General features: G+C 44.8%; 1 protein-coding gene across 1 annotated transcript; it reads right to left on the bottom strand.

Moving 5' to 3' along the window:
• Positions 1 to 9,752: 9,752 nt before the first annotated feature.
• On the bottom strand, positions 9,753 to 13,957 carry MRPS23 (mitochondrial ribosomal protein S23). The gene is made up of 5 exons (XM_054008261.1): positions 13,800 to 13,957; positions 13,023 to 13,199; positions 11,634 to 11,711; positions 11,402 to 11,525; positions 9,753 to 10,235 (listed from the first exon to the last, which is right to left on the bottom strand). The coding sequence occupies exons 1-5, from the start codon at positions 13,841 to 13,843 to the stop codon at positions 10,185 to 10,187; spliced, it is 474 nt and encodes a 157-aa protein (XP_053864236.1). The 5' UTR covers positions 13,844 to 13,957; the 3' UTR covers positions 9,753 to 10,184.
• Between the last annotated feature and the right edge of the window lie 9,360 nt (positions 13,958 to 23,317).

Raw genomic sequence — 23,317 nt, 5'->3', positions numbered from 1 at the left:
CATCTCAGGAAGGATAATCGCTGCAATTTTGGACTGGTCTCTGAAAAAAAATCTCATAGTGCTTTGACCAGACCAAGCTGCTAGGTAAAAAAAACTAATCTTCACCTGCCAGCCTTCTACACTTTATGGGACCCCAGAAAACTTATGAGAGAGTTGCTTATTAAAAAGTTCCCCAACTAATTTCTCGGTGTGTTTGATGTTGATTTCCAGTTAATTTAGTGCTCCTGAAACTAGCCAGCCGATTTAAAATCCATGAGATAGATGGAGCCACACTGGAGGTATGGCGCATGAAACTAGCCAGATTGACAGCTCTGGAGACTGAAGTCCTCTGATGAGCCAGAGACCAGGTACAGTATGAACGGCATCAGTACAGCTTTCTCAAATTGCTTTGCTAATGGGCTTCAGCTCTGAAGGAACAACTCACAATGGTGGGAGAACAGTTCTGGTCTCACGACCCACTTAGTTTATTGGGACTGTCAACAAGGATGTCAAACGTGGCAGGTTTCTGCGAGGTGGACATATGTCCTCAAGGTACTTGGCTGACTCCACCAAACTCAATTCACACAGGCTAGATGGTAACGATTTTCATCCTGTTCAATGCTGGGATGGATTCAACTTACAAGTGAAAAGCTCCATATACCTTTACTAGTTCTCTGAACCACTCTCTCGCCCTCTACCACCCCCCACCCCACCCCCATCTTTATATCATCTTCAGATATTAAGGACTCTATATTTTAAACAAATCTGAAATAAACTCATGGTTTTTACTGTAATCTTGTGTCTGTATCTCCCCAGCATGATTTATAAAAAAGCTGAGGGTTTTATTTATTGCCGACTCAGAATTTGCTATCTCCAAACATTCAGTTCGCTCATTATTTCATTTTGACTTTTTCAAAACCGAAGAGAGAGTCTAGTCCCATGACTTATTCATCAGACTATGATTTACTCACATAATACAAATCCGATCCTGAATCACGAGCTAGGGGCAAGCCTCTATAATTTATGCCTCTCCCTTACACACCACATGGACACTAGGTCCCCTGCTGGAGCTCCACAGAGCATTCTCTCTACAGAGCAGATTAATTGTTTTCCCTGGGATGACTCACTTCCTGGCACCTCCTATGCTCAACGTGGTAGGAATGGTCTGGCAATTCTCCTACCGCTGTCGTTGCAGTGACCCTATGGATTAGCCACAACATCTGCAATTACAAATGCGCAACTAAAACAATTCAGTCTGATTCTTTCTTACACCAGGGTTTGGGTAGCAGAACTCCTTTGGGTTTAGCGTTTTACAGCCACTTTGCACTGGTACAAGGGATCACACTGGGTGCAAGGCAACAGAGAATGCGGCTGTGGCCTCAATGGAGTTCCTCCTGATTTAAGGCAGTGTGAGGGAACGAATAAGCAGGAGTCAGGACCAGTTGGTTAAAGCAGAATTAGACACTGTCAGGACAGGGAGGTTGTTGAGTTCTCAGACAGCAGCCCATGTACCTGTACGTGGGCAGAGCCAGGCATGTGCCATACCATATCATTTAATCACGCCTTTCTAGCCAATATATACAGCACTGAGACCCCTCAGTTCCAAGCTTATAGTAACTTTTTGCACAGCATATATTTCCTTTCATCTGAGAATCTCCGAGCAGGAGTCCCCAGACCCCCTGTGAGATAGGTAAGCATTTTTATACCCATTTAACAGATGGGTAGAATTGAATCACAGCAAGGTTAAGACCAAAATTATACTGTAAGCCAGATCCTCAGCTGGTATGAATTAGTGTAGCCCAGTCTACCAGGAATAGACTCCCAGAGTCCTGAATCCCAGTCCATTTCTGTAACCATGAGGCCATGCTGCCCAGCCTCACCCCTCTAGAAATAAATCCCTTGGTAGGTAGACAACCCAGAGGTGCAGAAGTGATCACGTCTGTGCTGCAAAGCACCTTTCTCCCTTTTAAAGGCAGACAGAGCATCTCAGCATCTTGCTACCTGCACCATGAATTTCCTTTGGCATTTCCAGTCTCACACATGAGAATTCATGAGACCACAATAGGAAATTAGGTTATTTTTAAATAAGAGGAGGAAACAGTGTCTTTGTGTCAGACAAGTGGAAGAAATCCAGGACCAAGAGACTGCAGAGCCTCGCCACTTCAGACAGCAGGTGCTCTCCAAGATGTGGTTATGGCAACAAAATAAATGACGGATAATTGCTTTTGTGACAACTTGCCAATTAAATTAGACTCAGCAGAATAACATAATGACAATTTGTTATGCTCTGGTGGGCACTAACATACCAATCATAATTAAATGCTATGACTGAAATAGAATGCTGCTCTACACAGGAATATATAACCCCAATTCCCTCCCAGTGAAACATTATAGGTTCAGTCTTCATTTTAATTTCTGGAGGATAATAGCATTAGCCCACATCAGAATGAGCTTGGAATGTGCATACAAGCAGCAGCACAGGGAAACAGGCCAAGATGAGGACAGCAGAGTTGCTTGAGCTCCTGTGGGTACCCTCCAAAACACTCCTTATGCATGGGTGCCTCAAAACAGTGAGAGACACTCTCAGGTCACTCATATCCTGGGGAGATTTCCAGATCCCTGAACAGAAGGAGCAACCAAAAAAGACAGGGCTCGAGAATCCAGCCCGGCTTTTAACATGGAGCCTAGTACTTGCTGGATCAGGACTGTGGAGGTTTAGTCAGGGCAGTGTGAGTGCCCTGGCAGTGCAGACTGGATCAGTAAAGCTCTTACATTCCCCAGCATTAGCTCTTAGAGCTCTGATTTAATGAACCCACATTAACTGGGACACAACACAACATCCCCCTTTTACACCATTCCCCGAATCACTTCGCAAGTAGGCCCCATTCATTAAAACAAAGACTCAGCTCACAGTTATCTAGATGAAAATAATTCGCTATCAGGTTCCCCACATAGCCCTAGTTATCATGCAGTAACCGTAAGTGAAATTCACTCCTGTGCAGAGGAGCCAGCACAAGGCCTTTGCACCACTTAAGTCCCACTTACACCCTCTTTTGCGGGCTTAAGTGTTGCCTAAGGGCTTGTGCTGCACTGGATGAATTTCACTGGGTAACGGTAAAGATTGACTGGTTTCCAATATCACTGGACAGTAGAGTGCCAACCTTTCCACGGACAGAAACTAAACCCTTGCTCTCTGCTACCAAACCACAGACCCTATGTCAAACTAGAGGCAACAAGGGGAACTAGACTCAACCGTCTTGGATCGCTGGCTATGTAGGCCAGGTTATGCAAATCCCAAAATGTGTAGAGTCTGGGTGAACTGAACTGAGATCTGAGCCACCCCAAGTTTTGGTTTCACAACAATTAAAACCTGACCAAAAAGGTTCTGAAAAACAAACCCCAACGTCTCAACCTTCAGTTGTTTACTAATCCAATTCTTTCAGGATTGGTATCAATAATCTCTCCCCACTCTCCCTTCCCAGAACTGTTGTCCCATGTCTTGTTTATTTTAAACTTAGCTCTTTGGGGCAGGGAATGTTTCTTACTCGATGGAAGTTTATAATGCCAATTAGCACATTGTGCCATGTCTTATACTGTACCATGTAAATCCCCAGTGCTACAGAAGCAATGTTTAATATTTTAGCTCAGTGGTTTGAGCATTGGCCTGCTAAACCCAGGGTTGTGAGTTCAATCCTTGAGGGGGCCATTTAGGGATCGGGGGCAAAAATCTGTCTGGGGTTTGGTCCTGCTTTGAGCAGGGGATTGGACTAGATCTCCTGAGGTCCCTTCCAACCCTGACATTTTATGATAGGATTCTATGAACCCTACTGTTCAAATGATATTCTTTAAAAAAATATGCTCACTGTACATAACAGATGCCATTAGAGAGGGCATTGTTAAGAAGCAGTGGGGCACGGAGCTGAAGCAAAGCTCTCCTGAGAAGCAGGTGTTAATAAAGCCACTTACTTGGTGTTCTCATTCCAGGTGTGGATATCACACATACAGAAGCCTCAGACTCGTTTTCCTTGGGTCGACAGTTCCTCAGAGAGCTGCCTCCGCTGCCACAACCGCTTTCCTGGCAAATGAGTGTAAAATGACCAGCTCATGCGCCTAGCCCTCCTAACCGTCAAAGACCTGCTGGTGTAGGCCCTAATCAGAAAGAAAGACAGAAAGAAAGAAAATCCAAATCCTGTTCCTGGAGGAGAGCCGGCAATTTACACTGATAAACCTATCTAAATTCCAGGGGTGCAAAGGAAGCACCAAGTTATAAGATTGTCGTGCTCCTGGGTAACAAAGGCCCTCGTACCCTTTGGGAAATCTCACCGTATCTTTTAGAAGACGTTGTATAGGAAGAATGAGACACCTTCACCACCCCACAGGAAACTAAAGCTCCAACAGACGCAGCTCTCTAGAAGATTCCGCAGCTCAGCACCAGGAAGCCCCAATCCCACAAGTAAGAATATGTAGAGGACAGTTGAAAAAGAACAGCATTTTACTACAATGCTATATTGGTTGTAATGAGTGCTGGAGTTCCAGTATTTGGGGTTCATAGTCATAGCTTTATCTAAAAAAAAAAAAAAAAAGACGACATTAAATAACTTATTACCCACCTCTCTGTAAAACTTGGAGCTGGCAAGGCCTGATCAGCTGGTGTTCAGCAGAGCTGGTGAATTGTTTTGGGTGTCCCAAATCTAGGATCTGCTCCTGTAATTCTTACTTCCACTGACCTCACTGTGGGATAGCATGGATGGTATTTAATCTTCCAGCATGTGCCTAATAATATAGTTAGAGATGTGTTACTGCTGACTAAGGCATATCCAAGCTCCAACGCAGTCTAGCTTTGTTTAGTGGGTGAATGCAGGGGATGAGAAATTAGAATTGTAGGGTTCTATTCACTGCCTTTACCTCGCTGTGCAACCTCACACACATTACTTCAGTGTTTGTGCCTCACTTTCCTCATCTGTAAATCAGGGACAATTGCCTATTATATCAAGAAGCTGCCCAAATTCACGGCCTGCCCTACAATTTATGCAGCTAATCCCATTAATGTCAATGGAGCCCCTCCAGTTTATACAGGCTGCATGAATCCACCTTGGGCTAGTTCTTTCCTGGATGATACCACCCTTTGGGTAATAGTGTACATCTCTAAAAGGCTTAATTCTGATGATTGATTTATCTATAATACATCATCAGCGCAAGACTCAGTTGTAACATAGTACACAAAACATGCCATTGTCCAAGATAGAAAATGGGGTTCAGTAGCAGACGCAATGCATTTGCAGTCAGACAGTGTGGACGTACAGAAATCTCCCTTCCTGGCATAGTGCTAGACCTTCAGTATATTTGCATCACTTACCTTATTGCTAATACCATTATAGCAAACTAGCAACCTGGATGCAACGTCCATTCTAGGGAGCGTGTGGTCAAGTTATTAAAGCGGGAGTTGTTGGGAGTCAGGATTTGTAGGTTCTAATCCAGGCTCTGCTAATGACTTCCTGTGTGACCTTGGGCAAGTCCCACAGGCCAAAAATTTCAAGCCTGGCCAGTGGCAGTGGGTACTCAACTCGAGAAACCTGGAACCTTATTGTCAGAGAGGCAGAGCACCCACAGTTCCTATTGTCTGAAAATAGGATTTCTGGATGCCACTAGGAGCGAAGAGCCTAGTAATCAACACATCGGCATATACTGTTACTTCAAGTAGCTCAGCAGCCATGGTGGAGCATGGCAGGCAGATGGGCTGCTACATGAACTCCCTCTGGTTAGCTTTCAGGAAGAAAGAGGTCAGCAATTTAGCTCAGCAAAGGTCAGATGGCTGCTCTATAATGGGGTGTAGGATTCCGAGGCAGCTAAAGCCTGGCTCCAGTCATTAATGAGTGTCACAATACCGGAAGCCAGGTTTGCCAGGCATAAGGAAATTATTTGAATGCATGATTTTGTCCTGTGAAGGGCAAATGACAAGGTCACATCTGCTCCTTTTACACAAAACCAGGGGAGGCCTTTCTCAGAACACCACAGTTGTTAGGTGGTAGATTAAGTGGATCAGACAATGCAGTTTAGCTTCTTATGTCCAAGTTTAGCTAGAACCTCTATTATTACATCATCTCCAGTTCTGATTATAACAGTTAAATATCCCTACAGACACCAGATCCTAGGGAACACAGGGGGTTTCTTTTTGATGGATGTTTTCCTTTTTCGGTGCTAGTATGAGACTGCAGTAACAAAAATAAAAAGGCAGGGCCAGTGTTCATATTAGCACAATGCATATGAACAGCAATTTTCATCTGTGTATCTGAAATTACTTTATGCACACTAGTTAAGGCTCTCAGGCAATGAGGAATATCATGAAAATACATGAAGAAGTGAGAGGAGAGATATGAGAGAGGAAACATTGTCACTGTTGCATGTATTCACTAACAGAAGTACCAAAAAATTTGTTTTCCTCCCCTTCACCCATCTGTCTACTGTGCAATAAAATAAACGGACATGCTTATGGGGACTTCGCTCCTTTGGATCCCTAGATTCTCTGAAACTTCCACTGTTCACTCATTCAGACTGTCTCAAAACTTGCAATGGTATAAAAGGAAGCTGACCTAAACCTAGACCCCTGTAAATAGTGAAAATGCTTCAGCTCCATCTAGTGGATAGAAGCCAAGAGAACATGATAGATGCCAACCAAGCTTTCCACAGCGACATTTGCAAACAATCAATATCTCATTACCAACCGTAATCACAAGCCGGTGTTTATTTTTGTGGAAATATACCTCAGTAAGGGACACACGCTCACTGCACGTGTTGGTGGTACAAAGTCCTAAAAGCCAAAATTATTATTAGTAGTGACCTGCATACACACATGCCCAAAGTAGGAGTGATTGATTGCGTATCTTTTTCATCTAAGCGCCTAACAAAAACCCAAAGCTTTGGATGAAGCTACTGACCTTTTGCTAACTGCTGGAAGGTAAATGCTTGATAAATAATAAATAGCTCACCCCAGGCTTTCGCTTAGAACCTTTTAATTAAAATAGTTGAGCTTCTCTAAGGTCACAGTGACTGACGTTTGAGTCTGAACACGGCAAATGCATCCATCAAGTGTTATGTATAAAAAATGGAGCTCTGTTCTCAGCAGTATTTTCTCTTGATTGTATAAAATACTTAACTTCATGTCTTTTACTGATGGCCCCGATTCCCCATTACCTATCAGCCCGAACAAATCTTCAGTGCAGTAGAACAACCCCAACTGCTTGTCTCAGCTGGAAGCATCCTCAATATGGAGGTCAGCCAACAAACTGCTATAGACTCCAAAGGCTATTTTTACACTGCAAGCTACCTAAAAGCAATTTCCCTATCTATGCCATGCGAGGGCCAACTACCTCCCTCATCACCAGGGAGACCTGACCCCTGCCTGCTCATTTAACATGTGCACTCACTTATACATTTCTAATCTTTCAGGTTAATTGGGCCATATTACCCACTTCAGAATAATAGCACACATGCACTCCACTGAATTATACAGCTGCCGACCTATGGCTACATGATATTGGAATATGGCACAGTGTCAAATGTCAGTGATCACAAATCTGACAGCCAAATGACACTGTTATCATACACATCGCCTTTCTATCTTCCATGTCACAGCAGTTTAGTTTATAAATCAAGTTTGGGCTACATGTAGCACTACTAATCTAACGCAGCAACAGTACAGAAGAGATCCTTTCTTATGTATAGTATTATGTTGTAAAAGATCCTTTCTTATGTATACTTATCAAAACTGATTGGTAGGGGCTGGAGAGTTATAGCCATTATTCAGTCATGCAGGGGAGAAAAGGGAAGTAATGCCTCCCTTAATCTCCTCCTCGGATTGTGATTCTAATCATGGGGAAGAGAGCCAGGACTACTCACCGGCTACTCCCTACTGTGAGCAAATGGGGGGGGGGAGGGAGATGAGGCAGAGGAGGCAGGAAATGAGAGAGACCTTGGCTCCCCTCCCTCCACTGAGTGGCCAGAGCAGCTGGTCAGGGGCACAGTGGGAATAGACTGCTCCTCAAAATGGGCTAACATAATTTCCCCTCTCCCCCAGAGAAGTGGGGGAGAAATATTGACTCCGAGTCTTCATTGCTTCTCTTGTCTGGTCCTGGGGCCATATAACTACATACTCAGGGCAGATTGAGAGGTTTTAATCTAGCCCTGAATTTGCACTCAGACATCTTTATTGCTCATGATGGTTTAGAAGGATGGATGGGGCAGAGAGCAAAGCTTGAGTAAATAAAGGCTAGACCTTGCTATAGCAGCAGTTTGAAAAGAAAAAACTTCCTCTCATTTCTAAGTTTAGCAATTTGTTATAGAAGTAACCAATAGAGACTAAACAGGAGATCATGTAATCTAACAGATGAATAGTTATATGTGATTTCACTTCATGACTCCTTTCCTTTCACACTAATTTGTTTTTGTTTGGAAACTGCATCTAATTATTTACAGGTGAGGAACATCTTCCACAATAATAAATGCAAAGGGGAGAATATTCAAAATAAACTGTCTCCATAAACATCTTGACAAGGGTCCAGACCAGGACAATGGAGACAACACTGCATTGCAGGAGATGAAGAACTATTGGTCCCTCTCTTGATGAACCCATGACCTTCTCAGCTGTTTATACTAGCAAGTGGCCTAGCAGTAACCACCATAGAAATGTTAGTGTAATTTTTTACAACTATGCCATCTAACTTTACAGAAGAACAGTGGTGGGGGGAGCAGTGCTGAAAATTCTTGGTGTAGTTTCACCATTCTACTGTGGCTACATCAATTTGAGCAAAATGCAGTTTTTTCAAAAGAAATGAAACATATAAGAATTTACACTTAAAAGCATTTTAAACCCCATTTCCTGTTTGCATCCTGTGTTGCCAAAGTACACACAGTCATCATATGAGAAAAAAAATGCTTATGGTACTGCTGCTACAGGTGACAGTGAACTGAAACACATAGAATATTAACAGGAAAAAGCATAGATTACCTAGGCATGAAACCCATTGAAAATCCCTTTAAAGGAATCTTGCCATTTTCTAGGGAAGAGGGGGGGGGGGGGGATGTCTAATGTTTACTTTTTAAACGGATTGTTAAAATACATAGGATAGGTGTTTGAGTCATTGTTTTTGGTTTACATTGAAACACAAAATCCCTAATTGTAAACAGGGGACGTTAACAAATACTGAACAGACATTTTCTGAATACAATTGTTAGCTAATTGGTTAATCTTCAGTACCAGTCCATAGTTGTGTTCATAATTTCTCTCTTCCCCACCTCCCACCCCTAAAGCCAAGAGACTCCTCTTTCCCAGGCTATTTCACTAAAAGCTCATGCCTCCGTCTTCTTCAAATAACTATGTGTAATCAGGACCTTTTACTTCACAGCTGATTATCAACTGCCTTACAGAGTTACAGCAAGGGCCCATTGCAAGATTACATTTATGGGTATTGTTATGGTTTAGCAGAATATGAATAAAGAAAGTAGTGAAGTAGAAGAATGTAACTAGAAGCCAAACAGATGCCCTGTTCAATATATACAGTTAAAGAGTAGGCCTTCTCTACTAAAAGTTAAAAGATGACAGTCGCTGTTTTATGCAGATATTTCAGCAGATAAGGCTACAAAGCATACACCACTTCTACAGTAAAAGAAGAATTGCTTATGTAACAATGATGAGACAGTCACAAAACCATTCATCCTATCCGACGAGAGAAGATAAGCCCCACCGCAACAAAGAAATGACACACTTGAGGAAGGTGTAAGTTTAATGAAAATGTTTAATTGTCTAAGCCATTATTATCTCTAATACATTTTTCATCTCGGGGCGCAATTCAGAAAAAGAATCCTCAAGACCTTTGTAATGTAAAGAATTATTCCTACTTGACAAATGTGGAATTGAGGCAGAAGAGTTAAGTGTCCTGCACAGGGTCACAGGCATCAATGCTGGACAACTAAACTGTGCCTCCCTTGAGTAAATATCTTCTCGTCAAAGAGTCTGTACAGTTTGGACGATTGGCATTCAACAGTTCAGAGGCTATAAACATGTTACGACACGTGCCAAGACAATAATGCTGACAAACATAGAACTGTTAGGACAAGGGATTTTCCTTCTTCACGTCTGTTGATTTGAGATGGTCCTCCTGGTCTTGCTTCTGTTCCTGTCTCTCCTCCAACATGGTTTGAAGATTCATTTATTCCACAAGATCCCTGATTTTGGCCTCTTGACGAGTCCATTGTGCTACCTACAGTTTACAGGAAGATGATCACCATAAAGTACAGCTACAAAGAGTGCTGACTTTCCCCCCAAGGGTTTCATGAAAAGTCAATTAGAAAGCTGTGGTCCCAGTGTGTGCCCCAGAAAAGCCCAATGCATAGACACTTGAAGAAATAAAGCATCAAGACTATAATTTACTATCATCTTAGTCTGAGTTAAGGTATGAGGAGATTCAAGACACTAAATGTGAGAAGCATAAAATGTAAGTGGAAAGGGGTTGCCACCTGTCAGTGATCTGGGAAAGACGGTGGGGGAGGGAGGGGAGTGGGTAGGGAAGAGAAAGAGAGGGAGAGAGAGAGAGAGAGAGAGAAAGGTCACAACTAAACTGAATTTCTCATCTTTCCAACTTTTCTTCACCCAGCAACAATTCTTCTTCCTACTACACTTTAACTTGAACCACGTCTTTCTTCCTCCTCAGCAACTTTTGCAGCGGAAAAAACAGTGCTGGTGCTCAGTTTACCAGTCACAATTATATCCCAGTTATATAGTATATGTTGTATTCTATAACAATATCATGCATACTGCCATAAGAATGTATATGCTAATAGAATATTCTTATAAGCATATACATTCTGTACCACAAAGATCATTTATTTCAACACTGCTACCTTTTACAAGCACTGCAGGCACTTAATGTATTAGGAATTGACACATTAGGACCACCTTTATAGGAGAAATATTTTTTATAAATTAAGAACAGTGAAAATATTTTCCCCTGAAGCAGATTAATATGTCAATGTATACTTCAAAGTGACAGAATAGCCCTTATCGTTCTTTACATTCACTGTTTGTGAAAGGTACTAGCTTGACAGATCTGGAGATTGAAATCCTCCATTCAGCCACAGTGCATTCTCTGTCCCAGAAATGTACCTCAACCTTGACATGGTATGACCACTTCTATGGCTGAGAGGGGAGTTAACTCTCCAGGTCTAACTCAATTCTTGACTTTTCTGCTGAAACTTTCAAGAAGGGGGCCCAATTCCTGTCAATTTATGTAGACACCCAGGTGCCATAAAACAGTAATGCCTTTGTCACTAATGACCTGGGATGCATATAAACTAGTGACCTAAAAAGTGGTTCTGTATCCATTTACCAGCCACCTTTCTGAGTTGTTGTTTTTTAAATAGTGCATACATTTGCTGTTCTTTTTCTTCGCAGAACGATCCCCTCTGCTAAAAGCTGCTTTCCTGTTTCTTCAAACAATTTTTCCGGCTCAATTTTTCCTTCTTTTTGCAGTTCATAGAATTTCTCAACAAACCTAGAATTCAAGATGTTTGTTACTTACCAAACAGTAACAAAACATTTTATTCCATTAATTAAACAAACTGAAGACCGAATTCTAACTTAATTCTAACATGGAGCTTACCTCTGGCAGGTGGATTTAAAGTTTAATTGTGACAGTTCAAAGGCTTTTGGATCATTCCCATATGCTTCATAAAATGTCCTATTCAATAAAATAAACACAGTTTGAATTTCTCATTAATCCGTGTATAGGTGATAAGTTCTGACAGAGAAGTTAATGAACTTGTAAAGCCAGAGAACAGTTAGTTTCGGATAGAACAAAGATGATTTCCCTAACTACTCTTCCCACTCACTATATTTTACATTTACATACTGTTTTTCATTCAAGTATCTCAAAAGTACTTTAACACGCACTTTTTAAACCATTCTACACACCTGTAAGGCACAGAAATATTATCACTTTTTAAAAAGATGGGTTAACTGAAGCACAGAAAGGTAAAATGACTTGCCAACGGTCACGCAACAAATTAATAACCATGACAGGGATAGAACCATGGCCCTTGCTCCCAGTAACCTGTTATAAACAAGAACCTGTGGCCACTGATACTCAGAATAAATGCAACTATACTAGTTCTTGAACACTGAACTGTTACAAGCATTCTGTTGACACAAAGCGCTTCACAAGAGCTCCAGGTGGTTGAAGTGGTGCTGTAGATGCCTGTTTCCCACTGTAAACCAGCCTTGATCTAAAGTGATGGATTTCAGGTCTACTTCAGTGATTATAAACACATACACAAGACTGAAGGATCATGGGCAACAATTTCCCTATTGTACAAATGAACAGCTAAGCACATAAGAGTTAATTAAATATCCCAGAGGTAAACAATGATTAAAGAGCAGTTGTATTTTTCTCCTAATCTATCATTTTAAACATGAAAGAGACACTTTTAAAAATTCTAAACAAATAAATAAGTTACACACAGGAGCAATGGCTCTAGTAAGATGTGACAGCTAGGTACATCTGCTGGACAGCTGTTAGTGCCACCCTCTGCAGTGTACTGCAAATTTCAAAGGGAAACTGAAACCTCTCCTGCGTGTTTCAGGACATAGATCAGAACTCACGGACACTCTGAGTGGAATATGACAATCTTCAGAAGTTTGAGAGCCGGGGCTCGCATGCTGGAGCTTGGAGTTTCAGCCCCGCAGGAGGCACCTGCCCCACTCCTGCTGAAGCCCCAAGGCCCAGCAGGCACGCCCCATGTGGCTGAAGTCCCGAGACCCTCCTCCCCACTGGGCAGAAGTCCCTACCCCACCACAATGCAGAGGTCCCGAGCTTCTTCCCCCACACTCCCAGTAGGTGAAGAATGGGAGGAGAGTGTGGGGGTCTCCACGAGTCGCACTTTAACTGTAAAAGAGCTGCATGAGCCATGGTTTGGCCACCCCCGGTGTAGATACTACTGTGATTGTACTACAGGAAAACTTGAAAGAGATGGAAGGCTACGGCACAACTCACGCTCGGATCTCATCCTCTTGGTACAGAATGGGAGGGATGACATCCTTCACTTTGCCATAACGCTGACCGGGCTCCCGGTAGACGGGCTCCCTCAGCGGAGGGAAAGTGGCATACACATCAAACCACAAGGGCTTCTGAGCCTCAGCCAGCACCCTGGAACGCAGCAGATCCCGTGTCCTGGGAGAGAGATGCAGAGGGAGCAGAAAGAACATGAGCTGGGAACAAGGTGAAAATCAGGCCCGCTGAAAGACCCAAGAGAGAAGGGACACAGCCTGCCCATAGGAACCTGCACTGCACTGGGCAGTGCCGGGGCACCTGCCCTCCTATAGCCCCTACTGACACACACAGTACCCCCCCACACACACACAATATTGCCCTCCCCCACACACACACAATCTCCCCCCATCCCCACCACGCTATCCCCTCTTCCCTTGCACACACATCAGTTTCAGGGGCACCTGCCCTCCTATAGCCCCTCCCGACACACACAGTACCCCCCCCAGAGACACTACACACACACTATTCCCCCCCTTCCCACACACACACACACACACACATCAGTTTCAGGGGGCACCTCCCCGACCCTAAAAGACCCCCCCCCCGAGGGAACAGCACCTTTCCCCACACGGGGGAGGGAGGTGGAGCCCGCCAACAGGGGCCCCGCAGGCCTGGCAGCGGGGCAGGGAAGAACCTGCCCTCTCACACCCCAGGCAGTTGGAACCCGCTCGTAGAAGCCCTCAGGGAACGTCCCCAGCCCCGCCCCCGGTGACCCCGTACCGGGTGAACACAGTCCCCAGCTTCTCCAGCCGGCTCCCCGCCATGCTGCCTCCCCACGTCCGCCCTAGGCCGCCCCTAGCAACCGCGGCTCCTAACAACCGCCTCCCCGCCAGCAAGCCCCGGCCCGCCCTTTCACCCGGAAGCGGAAGTGAGCGGCCGGCCGGATGACCGAGCTGGTGCCAGGCCCATACAGCCTATGGCCGAGTGGATTCCCGAGACGGCTCCAGGAGCCAGGTAGAGGCAGCCGATGGCCGAGCAGAGCCCGAGGCGGATTAATGAGCCAGGCAGAAGCAGCCAATGCCAGAGTCTTGCTGGGGGAATTCCACGAGCTCCCCCAACCGATGGGGTCTGGATGGGGAGGCTGCTGCGATCCCTTATTTAAAGAGACAGCCCCAGGTCTGAGGCACCCCCATGCCGTGGCAGGCTGTCACCCAGGCACCCACACCCCTGCACGGGCATGGCCCCCAAGCTTGTGCTGCTGCCCCCTGTGCTCTGGGCATGGAGGCGCTGAGCCTGCAGGGCGCCCACCCGCCTCGTGCCCTGTGGGGCACAGGGTTGCGTTATGGTTGGACGTATTCCTAGAGCCTGAGGTTTCATCACACGACGTCATCTTTAATTAAAGATTCAGCCTTAATTCCTGGAGAGTCCAGGGCAATCCTGGAGGGTTGGCAACCCTAGCAGTGCATTGACATGCCACAAAAACACCTCCCGGCCAAACCCAGAGGCCGGCAGGACCCAGGCACAGCTCCCGTGGATGCCATGTGGCATTTGGGGATGGTCATAGGGGCCAGCCCCTTCTGCTTCCCCAGGAAATCTCCTCACTCAGATGCCAACCCTCTTTTAAATGATCCCAACTGAGCAGAAGCCCATTTGATATGGGAAGATTTCTGCTCCTTAACACGATTTCAGATCCTATGCACGTGCCTAGACACAATTTCTGATCCTATGCGCACAGGATTTCGGAGCCTGCACACACAAGCTCTTTAAACTAATCCCTTCATCAGAGCAGGCTCAAACTCTGGGCAGAAAGATCAGCTGGAGCATGGAGGATTACTGAGTAGTAACAGAAAGGATGGAGGGCAGTTGGACGTTCCCTGGGGGCTTCTACGAGCGGGTTCCAACTGCCATTGTAAAAGGACTGGGCTGCTCTCAGAAAAGATGATCCCTAATTCTGGCTAAGCTGAATTCAGTGTAGGAACCCAAGGGAAGACATGATAGAGTCTGTGCTGACCTGGCAGCAGAATGGCCTCATGTGCAAAGTAGAATAGCTCCAGAAGGAGCAGCTCCGATTAGCTGGAGCTAGTGGTCACATTGTCCCACAACATATCCCTATGCTCCCTGCATGCCACTATACTGAGGGCAGCAAGGGGTCTGACACAGGGCTGTTTTGGAACCCTTGTGAACAGGGATATTCTCAAGAGGAGCTCTGCCAGCTTTGCAGCCCCTCTACATATGGGCTGATACGATTTCATGGGACTGGAGAACTCGTGAAGCTTTTACTCTGAGGTTGCAGGTTCAAATCCAGCTCAGCATGACAGGAACAGAAAATTCCTGTCATTTGAGGGGCCATTGTGAAATGAGTTGGCAGTCTTATGCTAAAAGCAACAGAGAGTCCCGGGGCACCTTTAAGACTAACAGATGTATTGGAGCATAAGCTTTCGTGGGTAAATGCATCCGACGAAGTGGGCATTCACCCACGAAAGCTTATGTTCTAATACATCTGTTAGTCTTAAAGGTGCCACAGAACTCGCTGTTGCTTTTTACAGATCCAGACTAATACGGCTACCCCTCTGATACTAGTCTTATGCTAGTTCCTAGCAGCCAGGTATCTACATCATAAAACTTCCACCCAATCATTTTTAATTGGCAACTTTTTGGGCACCCTCAGAAAAGAAGCCATAGATGGAATGGGCTTAACACCCTTCCTCCTCCTCCTCCTCATTCCCCCCAGGGTGGTTCCTCCACATCACATGCCTAGGGGGCCATTATGGGGGAAGTTCACAGCATTGTTGCCTACGCACTACCATATTCCTAAGGAGAATATTTCATTCTCAGTACCATCAGGGCAGCAACTTTCACATACACTCAAATCAAAACATCAAAAAATATATAAAGCCTCGAAGGCCCAATACTGAAATATTTATAAAGGCAAGGGCTCAAATACTATGCCAGTCACACACATAGAAAAGGACATGGGAGGACAAATGCAATCAGCACTACTAGGACTGCATGTATTAAGTGGGAATTTCTCTAGCAGTCTAAAAATAGCCCGACTGTGGCTCGTTGCTCAGTCAACGTTGTGATTTGTTTCTAATTACATTTTGCGCTATGATTAAACATCCCGAAATATCGCCGGCAGGGAATATAATTTCAGTCGCACCTTGCCTTGCCTTGATCACCCTTCCATTCCACAAAAAGATCTTTAATATCTAAACAGTGTCTTTAATTTGGGGGGGGGGGGAGGAAGTGACTCCCTTGGCTATTACAACACTGTCTTTGAGAACCAAGCATTGTGTGCTGCAAATAAATCATTCTTACAAAGTAGGGCGATTTCTTTGGCAATGGCAATTCATTCAGTGAGGAACCCAGGCACAGTCATAGGAATGACTGAACATTACACTAAGTGTTGCACTATTCCAGTATGTTATCTATTGCCAGCAATGCCTGGTAACTGCCATTTCCTTAGGCTATTCAGCTTGTCCCCTGAATGCTTGATGGTTAAAAGAGGATATGTCAAAGGAAATCAAATGCGGCAAATTTTCAGAGGCCCAGCCCCTAAAGTTGCACTTGTGATTTTTCACACACACTTGAATCTGCATGAGAAACAGGGAGAGATGGATTGTTTGCAATCACAAAATTAGCAGCACCAGGTATGTCAAAATTTAGAAGTGAAAATGGGTTGGTGCAATTTTTAGTCCCTGCACCGAGATGGGTGCAGATACAGCCATAAGCCCGTAGGGAGCTCCACTGATTTCAGAGTTCGGCTGACGCTGAACACTTTGAATAATCTCATCCTCCATTTTATGGCCTCATTTTCAAAAAGGGCTGAGCGCCCGATGTTCAACACTTGAAATCAATGCAAGCTCCTGGGTGGGTAGCATGACCGATATTGCAATCCCATGCGATAGCTTTGTACAATAGTTAGTTATGAATGGTTTATGTATGATTGTGTTCTACTCCATCGGGAGGGTTATCAAGCTGCTACAGGAACAAAAAAACAGAGGGGGTTGATGAAGGGGAGTCACTGAGAACTCTAGAGAGATACCGCCTCCAGACTGGTCTGCATATACTGTTTCAAGGTGGGTTTTCCAGAGACTAGGAGACAAAGAAAAGGGCTTTTGGTATAAAAGGATGAGCTTGAAGTGACACAGGGTCTTCTTTTTGATCCAGCAAACAGACAAGACCTTCTGTCCAAGGGCCCCAACCCTTGCAAAAGGGTTGGGAAGACTTTGGCCTACTAGGACTCCATAAGCTGATGGGTAATTCCTGGCATGTGTAGTGTGTGAGTAATTCTGTGTATTGTTTTCATTATGGTTTCTCTGAAATGCTTTTACCTTAGGAATAAAGATGCTTGCTTAGAAAGAGCTGGGTGGTAACTTGTAACTGCTGGCAGTATGCTGTTCATAGCCCTGGGGGAGAAAGCAAAGCCTTTAGGCACACTGGCTTGCTGAGGATATTACAGTGTAAGGCAGAGGGCTGTGCAGCCTTAAAAACCCCAGCCAGAGGGGAGTGGGACAAGGGTCCCTACCTAGAGACAGGTGATGGCTAGAAACCTGAGACCAGACTGGGCACTCCTGGAGTGGACCATGGAGGCAGGGGATAGAGGTGCAGTTACCCTTACACCATGACAGGCAGCTCAGGCCACTTATTTGGATGCCTAAATATAGAGTTAGGCTCATACTTCCAAAACTCTTGGCCTTAAGAACTATTGTCAGTGAAGATAATGAAGTGTCTGGGTCTAGAATGTTGATAGCAAAATCCCAGACTTGAAGCCAACAGTCGTAACCACATTACACCCACCAAACACATGTAAAAATGTAGCAAGGCCTGTTGGACACACCTCGTTTATGATTGATTTGTTTAATCTGTTTTGCCTTAGCCTGGTCAGACTCCTATCTCAGCTGGTGGATGATGAAGGACATCCGAGCTGAGGGGCAGGTACGATCCTGGGAAGAGGGACAGCCGTATAATTTTTATCTATTTCTTTCAAAAGGATGAGAGAGTGAATGAACAGTAACTGTGACAGGCACTAAATTTTTCCCTTAGGAAGAAAGCACATCTGAGTGCTCGAGAGTACAGCATCCATATGTCTGGTAACTTACACAAATTAAAGTCCTTAAGCTCATACCATATGCCTAAGAATAAAGCCCAGATGGCTTCAGAATCATGTAGCCTTGCTGAGGCTGCAGCTCACTTCTTCCTGCTCTCTCACTTCACACTCCCCCCCTCCAAATAATACTTTGCATGTACCCTAGCTACATGGTTCCCTCCATATGAGGGTCTCAGTGCACTCAGCTATGTGTTTGTTAATACTTACCCTGTCCTAGGACACCGGTAAGTCCATTACAGAGAGGGAAACTGAGGCCTGGAGAGGGTAAATAACTGAATCAGAGGCTCCAGCGTAGCCAGAGGCTGTTCTGGTCTTTGTTGCATTATAGAGGTGAGACCTACGGAGTCAGAGAGTCATTGGTACGAAAGGCCAGAAGGGACCATTATGTCCACAAAGGCCCGCCTACTTCACTGCTAGGATCAAGCTAGAGTAGCACATACAAGGACCTGTGTATTCTACAGGCCACACCTCTGTTATTACAGTTGAGGACAGTTGTTCAATGCTCCAGTTTAAGGACAACTTTGGACAACGGTTAAGCCTGGGGATCTAAACTAAAAGGCCAGGTTCTCGGTTGCTCTGCAGCTTGCGTGGTCACTTACCCTTGTGCGAAGAGGGTGAGAAAGGATATCAAATAGTAGCATTTCACACACTCTTTGCACATGTACAAAATAACCACCCCAGGGGCTAGTCCACAGAGAATCAGGCCTGGCTGTTAGGGGGTATTTTCTTCAGGACAGGTGGTACCTTATGTTTCCACCATGTGGCAGCAGATGTAATGTTTAACCTGTCAGATACTGGCTCACCCAGCCTGATTTTCTTATTTTAATTTTATTTTATTTCATTTATGGATTTCACAGCAACACCAAGGTTATCTGCTGTGCATAAATAACCTTCTCACTGTTACAGTATTTCCATGAACCTGACTTCCAAGAAACAGAGATCAAGAAGTAATCTGTATTTATTAGCTACATTCCTCTGTTCCCCTCTAATTATGGATCGGTCAATGTGAAAAATACACATGCTAATTTCAGACACAAGACATTCAATCCATCTTCAAATATTATAAACACAAGAGGCAATAAATCTACCTTAGAGATTGTCCTCAAGCAACAAAATTTGGATCCCGATCCAAAACCGCCTTCGTGTTTAGAGTGATTTGGATGCAGAGTTTTAATTGGGGACCATTTTATCATCTCACTTCATTCTTGGCAGAGGAACAAACTTCCCCCATTAGAGACAGAGAATTAAAAAGGAAACTACAGCTTGCTGTCCAGGACTGCATTCATGGCCACACTAAGGAGTTAGCAGGCACTAACCCTTTAAACTCATTTGCAAAGCTCCAGTTTCCCATTATTTATAACTGCAGTGTTGGTGGGTTAATGATGAAAATTACTTGCTGCAATTGGAAGTTTGCCTTCACTTTTTCAGCTGAAGCTTTCAGATTTTCAGCCTCTCATGCTTTTTACAATTAAGGTCATAACAAATACTTTGTCTAGCACTTTGCATCCAAGGATCTAAAAGCACTTTCTCGGGAAGGCGGCTTCACAACTCACTGGTGAGTTCAGGGACCTTTATTTTAGCAGCTGTACAGAGGGAAAACCCAGGCAGAGAGACAAGAAGTGATCTGGGCATGGCCATACAGCCAGTCAGTAGCAGAACCAAGACCCCCTGTTGTAGAGGCCTCGGCTCTATCCACAGCTCCAAGCCTTGGAAGTTCTTTCGAGCAGTAATAAACTCTGAACTAATAACAGCAACTGTCTTTAGATACAAAACATTTAGGTGAATCTTACACACACGATCTGCACTGGCTGCCTGTTGGTTTACAGACTGAACTTAAGGGTGTTGCTTTGGAGACGGCCTTTGCTCCTCCTAAGTTTTTGGGCAGAGCATTCACTGCAAGGGGCCCTCAGTTTTGGCATCTGCTTCTCCCTGCTGCTCCAAAATACTGCTGGGCTGGTGGCTTTGAGAGTAGGCTGCAAGGCAGGTCTGTTTGCATGGGCTGCTATACAAGTTGGGGTTAAGTCTCCAATGGGGAGAGAAGCTGGGAGTTGAATTCTGCTGGCTGGCTGGGCAGGGGCACCAAAAGGCTTGGATTTTCTGTAGCAATCCAAAGGACAATAAGCAGAAGGATCAGTTCTCGCAGCCCACTGTGGAGAATTAGTTAATGTTCTTTAAAGCTGGAGGTTTGGGTACAATCCTGGCCCCACACTATTGATTTCAGTGGAGCCAGAATTTCACCCCACAATGTGCCACTGTACAGCTCAAGAGACTGCAAACCTCTCCATCAGCAGTTAGGGTGCATCCCTGCCAGTGACTGAAAGCTCAACTGTTGTGCAGGGGCTGGTGTGAAATGAGTGGGTGCCTCAAGACTACTTTCTAGAGGACAAGTCACATCATAAAACAGCAACATATTAAAAACTGACCCCCTTACTGCTCTGTAGGTAGAATATCCAGGCAATGGAAACTGCATCACCATCTCCCTTCCTAGAGAAGCTTGCCCTGTCTCCCTCCATCCATGGGGTCCTTGCTGCGTGGCTGCAGTCTTAGCTAAAGGCCTGTCCAAAAATAAATAATCATCCTTGTGCAATTCACGGATTGGCCACTGCAAGGCAACAGAATCCCAGTCCTGGTGAGGAACCAACATCTTTAACAGCAAAGGGAGGTGGGGAGGGCTAACACAAATGGAAATCAGCAGAGCACCCAGCTGTAGTTCAGGGAAATGAAGGCAAGGTCAGAGGAGGCAAACAGGATAATACACCATGGAAGGCAAGAGCAGGAACATAAGAACGGCCCTACTAAGTCAGACCAATGGTCCATCTAGCCCAGCATCCTGTCTTCTGACAGTAGGCAATGCCAGGTGCTTCAGAGGAAATTAACAGAGAGCTCTGTTAGGAGAGTGCTCTCAACCCATGGTCCCCTCTGCAAGTGCTAATCCATGCTTGTGTTGGGGGAACTCAAACACTGGCTTAAAGCACCTCTCAGGCTGATAATTCTCCCCTAGTTACAAAAGCAGAATGATCCAGTGACTGGTTGAGTCTATCTAGTACCTGTATGGTCCTATCACTGTGGTATCCAAGTGCCAGTATCACTCAGGAAGGGAGCTCAGGGCTCCTAACTAATTGGCTACAGTTAAGTCTGGAGCAGTCTATTTATCCTGCACCTTAAATACAAGAGCATCCTTCCAGAGCAAGAATAAGAGGCTAGTGTTGTCTTAAAGGCCAGTGAACGCTAATAAGTCAGCATTAAAGCCTGCAGCGGTGTGCCAATGCACCTACTGTATTGCGGCCTGCAATGGCTGACTTAAAAAGATGCATATGAAGGCATGAAAAGTAAGAGCAATGTCTGCCTCTCTACTCATCCCAAAAACAATCCATCAAAGATGCAGCATTGATTTAGGCCTTCTGAACAGAGGCCAAACTGTGAAAAGTTGTCAAGTTCAGAATCAGACAGCCTCATAACGTTAGATTCATTTTTTCTCATCATGTGTTTGGTTCTGGCCATTCATTCGTCATCTTTATAGGCGCACTTATCTGATTACCTGAGCCAGGCAAAAATCTTCCTCAACAAAGTGGGCCAGAACCTCAACTGCTGTATAGCAGCAAAGCTCCATTGATACGCTATGTTGATTTACATACGCCAGTTGAAGATCTGGCCCCTGTAATCACAACTCGCCTGATTTCAGGCTTTATCCCAAACTTGACACAGATCAGAACTGTGCAACTTACAGGCATTCCTAGGCCCAGTTTTGAGCAATGTGGCAAATTTATGGCAAAGCACCAGAATCATGGTGGATTTGCACAACAGCATTGCCAAAACTGTCTGTTTTGCCCAGATTCCACTTCAAAATTTTAGGAGATGTTAGGTGTCAGAACTCAAAGCACACACTGGGAAAAGGCGAAGATGCTGCCACTGACTCTGAGGAAGTGAGATTCACAAGCTCCACCTCGCTTTAAATTGTCTACTTCAATAACTTTTCGCATTTTGAGACATACTGATCCAGCCAGCCAGCCAGCGAGTGGAAATATGTGGTGTTGAAAATTAAGAACACATATTTCAGTAATAATACCTTATAATAAATGTATTCCCTTCCCACAAGAAGACAATGTGAAGGAGCCTGAATGTACGTTTGACAGACATGGAGGAGTTGGTGTATTCCAGACAACGAAACAGTTTAAAGAAACTGCACGCACTTCATCCCGAGAGACTTCTTCTTTTCAGCATTACGTGGGTAACACCATATTTTTGATAAAATGCAGTTCCACATTAATATAGCTGACTGTAGATGTGCTGTGAGCTTACACACACACACACACACACACATCTGATGTCACAACTGTCCCTGAGCAGCCTGGGTGAGCAATTCTTGTTCATAAATAAAGCCCAGCTACAGAAGATCTGATATTGATTTCACTGGCTAAGAGTTCCATCTAATGCCCACTGAACTCAATGGAATGACTTGCATTGGATCAAGTCTTAAATGCCTACATATGTCAGAGGAAAGGGTGTGGATGGTACATGCCCTATATACTAGAATGCAACTGCCAGGATCACTCATTTACTAGGGAAATCATTCCTTAAAGTCAATGGGCCTGCCTGACTCTTACCCCAGCCTGTGCAAAACTCATGTAGATGGGCTTTGCACAGAGCCAGGGTGTGATGCTGCCTGCCAGGCTGTGATGAACGATCAGACACATAAAGCCCCCTCACTAACCTCTAAATCCTGCCTTAGAATCTTTGGTCCAAGCGAGGGTTGCACTGGTAACTTGCTAGAAGCTTGAAGTAGGTCGATGCATGTTTGATATGGAGGGGCTGCCCACAGAAGGAACAGGTCTCAGGACATGTTGCTTCCTCTTGATCCTGCAGTCACTGCCAGAAGCTCCCCTCCATACCAAAGACGGAGACAGATATATTGCAGGACTTGACAGCGGGCAGTTGGGTCAGAGGCTACACTTGTTTGATTCAGAATTCCTCAAGCTCTTTCCCCCTCATAATAAAGCTTCAAAATTTTCTTCTTGATCCATGATCTGAGCCCCGTCACAAAAGGTGTTCTTGAGTCATGACAAGTCCGTGACTACCACAACTAACATTAGCTCTCCCTGCACCAATCTGCTGCTCCTGCAAGGTCAAGTGGCAAAGCATTCTGAGTCTTTCTGGAGGAGGAAGAGGATGGAGAGCTGCTTATGACAGG

Source organism: Malaclemys terrapin, chromosome 18, assembly GCF_027887155.1.
Source record: "Malaclemys terrapin pileata isolate rMalTer1 chromosome 18, rMalTer1.hap1, whole genome shotgun sequence".
In the NCBI taxonomy this organism is placed as follows: Eukaryota; Metazoa; Chordata; order Testudines; family Emydidae; genus Malaclemys; species Malaclemys terrapin.
This window is presented reverse-complemented; position numbering and strand designations above follow the sequence as displayed.